Below are 9,684 nucleotides of genomic sequence, written 5' to 3'. Positions count from 1 at the left end.
GTTATAATAAAAACAGTAATTTGAATAACATTTGGTTGTAAAATAGTGTATGATAAGTATAGAATCGAATGTTTGATTCCAATGAATAAGAACCAGGAAATTTGTTAGTGATAAGTGTGTGTAATTTAATTCTATCAAACGAAAATGACTAATAATTTTGATATTGTTTTGAAACAACTTAATTTTGGTTATTTATTCAATTTTAGACAGTAAAACAAATTAATATCATAATCCAATTAATGTTTATAAAAATGTTTGTCATAACCTTATAATAATTTAACGTGTATACTTCTGTTGTCAATTGTGTCTTATTGGATTTACGTAACAGTACTATTTAATCATAAAAGTTACTAGTTGTTATTGAAAAATAAAAATCTACCTAAAACGATTTAATTTGTTTCTTATTTGATACAACTTTTATTATATTAATAAATAAGTGTCATCTCTCGTTGTTTTAAAGTGAAAAATTTTAAAAATGATGGTCAATCGAAAAAGAAACGACTGACGATCTTATTTTATAAGCTATAAACTATTAAGAATGTTGTCCGTTTACTAAGAAAGATAACTACAAATAAGTTTGAAAACACATCAAAGATAATCAAAAATAAAGAAATTAACCAAATTAAATAATTAGAATTGAATAGTTATTCAATAGTTTGATGTTTGAATTTGGATGCAAACAAAATAATTCAAATATAAAACTATTATCAAACCAATAAAAAAACTAAAACAACACTATTACAAGAACTTAAATTCTTCCTGACAAATCCCCACTCGATAAGATGACTTTTTGAACTGAAAAGCACAAAGAGTGATGGGTGGACAACTTTCAGTGGAAACACAGTTAAAGCGGATCATTCCGAAACTCGACTATGCCCAGCACAAAGGTAGTTGTGGCAAGGTGGCTATTCTTGGTGGGAGTGTTGAGTACACTGGGGCGCCATATTTTTCGGCGATGACTGCTTTAAGAGTTGGCTGTGATATTTCCCATGTTTTCTGTCACGAAGAAGCTGCGACGGCGATAAAAGCGTATTCTCCAGAGTTAATTGTCCACCCGTTTTTTAAGCAAGACTATAACTTGGAAGACTGCATAAAGTGGGCGGACACAATTCAGTGTTTTGTTGTTGGTCCAGGCTTGGGGCGTGACCAATACATCTTAGACATAGCCAAAGCTGTGTGTGGGGTATTACTGAGTAAAGGCAAACGCATTGTATTTGACGCGGATGGTCTTTTCATGATCACTAAAAATATCGAGATGATCAAAAACAAGAAGAACGTCATTTTAACTCCAAACGTTGCTGAGTACGGGAGGTTGTGCGAGGCTGTTGGTCTCCCTGTATATGCGGACGTGTACAGACTGGCCAAGGAGTTAGGAGGAGTCACCATATTTCAGAAAGGGAGAGTCGATGTTATATCAAATGGGACGTATACAGTGCAGTGTAAACACAGTGGTTCTCCAAGAAGATGTGGCGGACAGGTTTGTTATCAATAGTCGTGTTTGGAGTCGTGAGCATGAGTAACATTAAGGGGGATCTGTTAAGTGGCGCTTTGGCGGCTTTTATAGCATGGAGCGTTCTGGCGTTTGTATCTCTTCTTTTTTGGGATATTATAACATATAATAAAATTTATAATAAATATAGTACATTTTTTCTTTGACAATTTGATTTATGAATTAAAATATATGATAAATAATACTTTAATTTATAGTATTTCTGAATTAAAAATTATTCAAGATAATACTACAATGAATAACTCGAAGCCCAAACACCGACGAAAATGATTTATTAGTGAGTGGGGTGGCAGTGAGTGCGTTAATTAAAGAATGTAACGCTGCTGCTTTTAAACAAAAAGGACGTGGAATGATCGCAACTGATATGTTGGATAACATTTCTTTCGTTTTTAATCAAATCTTCGAAGAACCAAATATGAAATTGAATTACAGTTAATCGTTTTGTTGTTCCCAAAACTGCTTGTTTTAGTCATTTTGAATTCAATTTTCAACACTTTTGGGAAATGGTTAATAGGTATTGTAATTTTACTATAAGAAAACTATAAAAAGTGGAACCAATCAAATTTGACGTTTTTGTTCAAAAACAATTTTAATACTGTTACAAATCTAATTAAATTTACTATAATTATCTTTTAATAATAACCGTTTTTGTATTTGAATATCGTCTCAAATATGCAGAATTTGGTGTTAAATTACACCACTAATTGCCGGAAAGAGAAACAATAACAAGAATAAACAAAAAAGTTAAAAATGGGAGATTACTAAAATGCCAAATATGGTATATACTATAATTATAGTTAAAATAACCATGTTTATACCAGAAGCCAACAAAAGAAAATGCGACCAATTTGTGAAAAAAATGGACTATTTTTCTGGGTATTATTGACGTGGTGTCAATTGAGTGAAAACGCCCTGTTATAATCCAAATTAAAAATATAATATAAATAAACTATTAAATACAACTCAATGAAACACAAATAGAGCAATGGTGGAAAGAAAGCGCATTTAAGGGGATTAAAAACACAAAAAAAACACCAAAAAGAGAGGTAAAACAAAGACTTCTGATACGAGTTCTTGAAATCTTGACTGAACTCTATTCTACAATACTCATGGAAAAAGCGATCAATAAGGCGACAGACCCAGCAGACTCATTCCCAAAAGACAAACACGTCAGGACTATCATCGTGTCCTGCCCAACAGAACAAGCATGTATGCAGGTCTATAGATACTTGCTCGACAAAGTGAGAAAGGGCAACCCAGTCACTCAGATGAAGGCGATTCAGATCCTTCACAGAGTCATGTTGGATGGTCCCGAAAAAGCGTGCCAAACTCCCGTCTTTGATCTGAGATGGGTCCCAGAGTTGGAGAGATTTAAAAGATCGCAGCAGCTCAACATGTCAACGGACATATTCTGCAAGTACGTCAGAATGCTCGAGACCAAAGTACAAATGCACACTGCACAACAAATCATACCAGGTTCAATGGACCCGGAGATATTCAAGAAGACGTTTTCGAAAATCAGTACCGAGAATTGCCAGAAGTTGAATCCAATCATCCAACCAATGTTAAACCACCTCAAAATGTGTGTTGAAAACACGGAAGGCATATTGAAGATCTTAAACTCAAAGAAAATCTTTTCATTGATTGCGATGTTAGTCACTTTGATCAGGGAATTGAGCGGTGTATATTATATGTATTATCACGTCATTTTCACAACATTTGTGAAACTCCACCACGACGGAGAGTATAAGGACATCATTGCAAAGTTCGACCAAATGCATAACACCTTGAAGAACCTCTTTGATCAGGTCTCTGTTATCAGAGACGTCACTGCATTGGTCACCGTCCCTCAGCTTGCTACCGACCCACCAGATTTCTCTGTTATAACACTTGGAAGAGAAAGGTCGCCGTCCCCTCCACCACAACCAAAGGTACAAACACCACCACCCCAACCAATTCAACCACAATTCACACCATTCGATTTTTCTGAGATGAATAAACCGACACAAAAACCAGTGGAACCAACTTTCCAACCATTCGATTTCTCAAAAGAAGCGCAGGCACCCCCACCACCCCCTGTTAAAGTGGAGAAGGAAGTGATTGTGAAGATTGAAAAGGTTGTTGACAACGAGAGAATAAATAAACTCCTGAAAAGAATCAAAGAACTCGAAGAGGAAATCAACGATCTTAAAATGCGAATTGACCAATTGAAAGCAGACCAACGCAGAGAGTTGAAAAAGGTCAACGAAGAGAAAGAGAAGGCAAACAACGCGAAGATTGCCGAACTTGAGAAATTAATCGAAGAGCTTAAAAACCAGCTGACTGACGAAAAGAAGAAGGACGACGTCATCAAGGCGCTTCAAACACAAATTGCAGAGAAAGAGGCCGAACTTGAGAAGAAAAAAAATGTAGAAACCGATTTGGCAGCGAAGGAAGCCGAGCTGAAGAAACTCGAAGAGAGTCTTCGCGAGATTGAGGCACTCAAAGACCAGATGAAGTTCAAGAACGACGAGGCTGAAAGAAAGAACGCCGAGTTACAAAAGAAGGTTGAGAACGAACAGGAGAAAATCAAGGAATTAGAAAAGACTTACGACGAGATGAAAAAGATGAACGAAGGGAAAGAAGGGAATTTACAGGAACTGTTGAGACAACTTGAAGAGGAGCGAACAAAAGTTAAGAATTGGGAAAAGAAAGGGGAGGAGTTTGAAAATTACAAGAAAAAGCAAAGAGAATATGAAGAACAAAATCGTGTTGAACTTGCTGAGTTAAAGAGACAAAACGAACTTTTGGCTGCTGACTTGAAAAATCAAGTTGGACTTTCAGAACAACAGAAAACGGAGTTTGCGGGACTGAGCCAGAAATTTGCCGAGTTGTCGCAGGACTACGAGAAGTTCAAAGTCCAAGACGCGAAGTTACAAAAAGAATTGGAAGACGAAAAGAAGAAAAGCGACTTCATTGCGCAACAATTGGTCGATGAGAAAAACTCGAAATTGAAATTGGCAGACGAGTTGAATGAAGTACAAGAAAGGTACGAGAACACCGCTAAAGCTTTAGAAATGGAACGATTTGGCCGTGAGACGGATTACTGGTTGGTTGTCAACGCCGGTGTTAAAGGGGCCGAAAAGGAGATGGACAACTTCTTTAATTTATTCAATGACACTTCAATTGAGGGGAATCCAAATGCAAATAAAGCGACAGTTCTTCGCGACTTGACACTTTTGAATGCGACTGGAATTGCGTACAAGGCGTCTGTTGAAAAGAACCATCCGAAAGAGGCTGAAAAGGAGGTTGAGAACTTTGTTTCTACGATCAAGATGTTACTTGAAGATATCAAAGGCGCAGAGATGAAGAATCCGGATGAAAAATTGAAAGTAGAAATACGAGGGGCGACCGTTGAATTGATTGCTTCTGTTCGCGACATGATGGGGAAGTGCATTGACCGAGAAAAGGTTGGAGAGGCTGGAGGAGTCTTTGATATCAAAATGACAAAGGAGAAAACATTAGTTGAAGGGATTGAGGAGTCTGCTGAAGTGGTCAATTTATCTGGGATTGATGAAGACGCTGAGAGAGAGTTGACAAAGGCCGCCAATAGTATTATGGGGTTAGCAAAGGATTTGGAAAAGTGGTTGTCGCAGTCGAAAAAAGGTGTTTCTGCGGAGATGGATGTGAACCAGGCCATCATGGAGAGTGCACAAGCCATTGCAAAGGCGACAGCCGCACTTGTCAATGCAGCAGCTTCTGCGCAAAAAGAGAGAGTTGCTTTGGGGAAAAAGTACGCAACACCAACAAAACCATATGCACCAAATCAAATCTGGTCGGAGGGTCTTGTTACTGCTGGAAAGGAAGTTGCAGAAGCGACTAAACAAATTGTCACCGTTGCAAATAATAACGTCACCCCAGGCACAGAAAAGGATACAGACGCTTTGATCGCTACAAGTCACGAAGTTGCTAAGTGCACTGCTCATCTTGTCACAGCAGCACGATCAAAAGCAGACTTCGACTCACCAACTCTCCAAAAAGTCGAAAACGCGTCAAGAGGAGTTAACGAAGCTACTAAACTCTTGGTCGAAGCAGTTAAAGCCATTGGTGACATGAAAAAGCAAAGCGATGAAAGTATTAATTATGGCGATTTGTCCGACTACCAGCTTGTCATTAAAGAAAGAGAAGCGTCCATCCAAGTCCTTAAGCTGAGAAGACAACTTGATGAAGCCGAGCAACGTCTAAAGAACATCAACAAGCAGAGATATGCCAAACAAAACAATTAATTAAATTATCACTTTTATTGTTTGTTCTAATAAGAAATCTATTATTTAACCATATTTAAGTTAAATAAAATAGAAAAATTTGAAATGAAATAACATAATTAATACACTATAAATACCAAAATCCAAAAACTATTTGTAAATTAATGATAAAAATTAATAAACTTTTATTATGAATGGAGCGCCAAAGAAACGATAAAAATGAAATTGTTTTTTTATTATTTATATTACATTTTAATTTCTAATAAAAACGGGATTATTGATCAAATCCCTTAACTTAACACTTATCTGCAAAGTATTGGACATACTGATTTGGGTCAGATAAATCTTTGTAAATAAATAAATAAATAACAAAAAAGTAATAACAACAATAAAATAAAAAGAGTTAAAAATATAATAAAATCAACTACATAGTAATAGTAAAAACAAGAACAAAAAAGAGAAAAATTAATCACGATCCTCGACCATTTCAATACCACATTGTTTGAGTAATTCAGCGACCTGAGCGTCCTTCATGATTTTGAACGCCGGCTTTTTGTTGTTCTCGTCCAACGTAAAGACACCGAACTCGACTATTTTTGAGTCCATAGAAAAGTGATTTAAAAAAAGAGGAACAAACGTCTTGAAGGGACCATAGATGAACTCTCAACACTTTTCGAGAAGATTTTGACTACAAGCTTTTTAGCGTCTTCGATGGTCATGTCCTCTTTGTATTCAGTTTTCATGATGGATTCTGCTGCTTGGAAATTTGCGCCGATTGCAGTGGCTTTCCAGCCCCCATAATTTCCAGAGGGGTCACACATGTACAGTTGATACCCAAAGTACTTGTCCCAGCCGGCGTATAAAAAGGAGACGCCATATGGTCGTAACCCACCGTACTGCGTGTAACTCTGTTTCATGTCACAAACGCGCTGTACTAATAACTCGACGGGGATCTCTTCGCCATATGTGAAGTGGTGCTGTTGACAGACTTCCCTTAAGTAGTCGACTAAGATGTTTGTGTCGGAGGTGATCCCCGCAGCCGCACACGCGACGTGCGTGTCTAACTCGTACATCTTGTCCGAGTCGCGGGAACGGTCGATTAATCGCGCAACTCGTTTCTTCTTGGCTGCAAGTAAGATACCGTCTTTGCATAATATCCCAATAGCAGAGGAAGAGTGGCTGATAGCTTCCATCGCATACTCAACCTGATAGAGTCTACCCTCCGGGGAAAACATAGTTGTGAGACTGTCGTATCTACGCGCCTTATTGTGAGTATTACAAAGTCAAAGTGAAGTTAAATTGAAGTAAAATGAATGAAATTCTTGTTGGGAGGAAGTTGAAAGACAAACCATTTTATTATTTTTCAGTTTTTTGCTTTCTTTTGAAGTTTCTTTTACCAGTTGAGGAGTATTTATATCGTTGAAGTTTTTATTGTGATAAATTAACTATATATTATGGTTATTTGTATTATATTATTAGTTTATTATTATGTGCCAGGCAAGTGGTTTATTACTTTATGCGAGATTACTTTATTATACTATAGTTTATTTTATAAAACAGTTGTTTGTTTAAAATTATAATAAATATAATTAAAATATAGAATTTGTTATGTCATTCACAATTTATTCAAAAAAGAAGTATAGTTAATGTAATAATTAATTAATTAGTACTTCTTATTTAATCACTTTTTTATTATATTTTTTTTATAAAAAAGTATTTTAAATAAATAGAATAAAAATGTTATTATATAATAACAATTAATTAATACTTGTATTATAATTACTATATTAATATATTAATAAAAAAAAAGAAAAGCATTTTTTAGAGGAGAGAATAGGGAGAGTAAGGCATTGGTGTTGGATAAGTTCTCATATAAGGAGATCCATATGTGTATCCATAAATTGGGTGATTATAAGGATAATTCATTCTATATCCATAATTCATTCCATAACTTGGTGCATAATATCCGGGTAATGGTCTTTGCATATAACTATTATAAAGCATTGGGTTTTGTTGGGTCATTCTATGTTGTAAGAAGTTATTTGGGTGTTGAGGGCAATTTGGTTTGATTAAGTTTTGAGTCAAGTAATTGTTTCTTTGGACGTGTTGGACGAAATTAGCGTTAAGAGTTCCTTGTTGATCACTTGGTGTGTCATAAGGTGATCTTTCATATGGGTTGTAGTAGTTTCTTTCTTCCATTGGTATCGACATATAATTTTCATTTTCAATTGAATTCAGTTTTCCAATGATGCCGCTAGTCTTCTTCTGCTTTTTATATAACTTGACAAGAGGAACTGTCTTCGTAACAACTGTTTTAGTTTTCGGCAACACTAAGATAGCCAAAGTCTCCAAAGAAAAAAGTGTTAGAATCAAAAACACAAACATAATAGTATTTCAGTTCCTCAAAGAAGTTACTTGACATGTCACCTTTGGCAGTTGTACCATTTTTTGGTTGTTCGAAGCAATTCACAATTGTGTCTTCTCTTCTATTTCCCTCAAATCAATGTACTATTAGTATAGTTTATTTTACTTTTAATAAACCATTTGACTTGAAACCACTTGCTCTCAATTATATCGGCATCAAATTGTCCGAAAAGCACATTAACGAGTAAATTGTGCGATTGAAAAGAAATATAAAACCCGATAAAAAAAGCAATACCACACAACCCAATTATTGGTGTTCGGTCTCTACATGGTGTTGCAAACTCTGAGCATTTCCCAAGTCTTTAAAACAGAAGGGACACTCAAATTGTGTTCCCGAATGGCCATCGACGTGTTTAGCTATTTCTCCCTCTGAGAATTTCTTTCCACAAATTGGGCACTCAACTAATTCTACGGGCTTTGGATCTGCTTGGGATGGAGGAATTGGGAATGGTTGAACTATTGGCAAAGGTAATGGGTTAACACTGGTGCTTGGGACAACAGGAACGATAGTGTTCTTTGACACAACAGCATTTCTAGTATGTGAAGGGAAGATCATAGGAAGGTTTGGGGCTTGAGTGAAGCCACTTTGAGGGCCATGTGCATTGATGTGTGTAATGATGTCCTTCATTGGTATTAACTCTTTACAAATGACACACTCGATCTTCCCTTCGTTGTCTTTCAGAGTCGTTTTAAAAGCACTGAAATCACTTTGAAGCTTGACTACGGCTTCGGTGTGTTCTTTGGCCTTCGCTTCTAATTCACTACGAAGAGTTTTATTTTCAACTTCGAGCGCATTGACTTTGGCTTCGAGAGAAGTTACTAGTTTGGATCGTTCCTCCGCACTTTCTATTCTCTTCAGAAGTGCGTCTAAAGCGTCGTTCAATGTTTTCTCTTTTGTTTCGGACTCGACGAGTTTTGCTTCAATCGACTTAATCTTCTCTTTAAGGTTTTGGTCGTCTAAACCAAGTGATGTGCCGTGGAGGGAAAGTGTTATTAAACTTGTCATTTGATTTTTATTAGAAAGATGCAATCTTTATAAGTTTGGTAATCACTTTCTTCATCTTATGATGTTTTAAAATGATTTAAACATCACAATTTCGGATTTATTTGGGATTATTCAATGGTTAATTAGTTAAATGTATCGCGTCACTTCGGGTGTATAGATTAACTATACTTTTATTATATATTATTATTTATCAATTAAATAGTCGTTATAATTATTTATAATATATTTATATCATGAATTACTATAATAAAAAAAATACAACACAATGAGGTTTTTGTTTAAATTTATTGATTAATAAATATTAATTAACAATAATATACATATTGAATAAATTATTATACATATAATAAAAGTTATTTAATAGATATGATGAGAATAATTTGATTTATTAAAACTTAAATATGATAATAAATAATCAAGTTATTTCTTCTATACAAATAAAATATAATATGTCATAGTAAATGATAATATATTATAGATAATATATCACATTGATAACT

General features: G+C 35.4%; 5 protein-coding genes across 5 annotated transcripts; 2 read left to right on the top strand and 3 right to left on the bottom strand.

Annotated features, from left to right (window-relative positions):
- Positions 1-814: 814 nt before the first annotated feature.
- Positions 815-1,946, top strand: EIN_496870 (hypothetical protein; the record flags this gene model as incomplete). Its single annotated transcript, XM_004253855.1, has 3 exons — positions 815-1,477; positions 1,528-1,580; positions 1,760-1,946. 3 exons carry the CDS (start codon positions 815-817, stop codon positions 1,944-1,946), a joined length of 903 nt encoding a protein of 300 aa, XP_004253903.1.
- A 673-nt stretch (positions 1,947-2,619) lies between these two features.
- On the top strand, positions 2,620-5,775 carry EIN_496860 (paramyosin, putative; the record flags this gene model as incomplete). The annotated part of the gene is made up of 1 exon (XM_004253854.1): positions 2,620-5,775. One exon carries the CDS (start codon positions 2,620-2,622, stop codon positions 5,773-5,775), a length of 3,156 nt encoding a protein of 1,051 aa, XP_004253902.1.
- A 444-nt stretch (positions 5,776-6,219) lies between these two features.
- Positions 6,220-7,106, bottom strand: EIN_496850 (proteasome subunit alpha type-4, putative; the record flags this gene model as incomplete). The annotated part of the gene is made up of 3 exons (XM_004253853.1): positions 6,220-6,344; positions 6,392-7,016; positions 7,104-7,106. The coding sequence occupies 3 exons, from the start codon at positions 7,104-7,106 to the stop codon at positions 6,220-6,222; spliced, it is 753 nt and encodes a 250-aa protein (XP_004253901.1).
- Positions 7,107-7,575: 469 nt separating this feature from the next.
- Positions 7,576-8,139, bottom strand: EIN_496840 (hypothetical protein; the record flags this gene model as incomplete). The annotated part of the gene is made up of 1 exon (XM_004253852.1): positions 7,576-8,139. The coding sequence occupies one exon, from the start codon at positions 8,137-8,139 to the stop codon at positions 7,576-7,578; it is 564 nt and encodes a 187-aa protein (XP_004253900.1).
- Positions 8,140-8,425: 286 nt separating this feature from the next.
- On the bottom strand, positions 8,426-9,184 carry EIN_496830 (hypothetical protein; the record flags this gene model as incomplete). Its single annotated transcript, XM_004253851.1, has 1 exon — positions 8,426-9,184. The coding sequence occupies one exon, from the start codon at positions 9,182-9,184 to the stop codon at positions 8,426-8,428; it is 759 nt and encodes a 252-aa protein (XP_004253899.1).
- Positions 9,185-9,684: the final 500 nt, after the last annotated feature.

This window comes from Entamoeba invadens (assembly GCF_000330505.1).
Source record: "Entamoeba invadens IP1 unplaced genomic scaffold scaff_1105074726297, whole genome shotgun sequence".
NCBI lineage: Eukaryota > Evosea > Mastigamoebida > Endamoebidae > Entamoeba > Entamoeba invadens.
The sequence above is the reverse complement of the archived record's forward strand: the minus strand, read 5'-3'. Positions and strand labels throughout refer to the sequence as shown.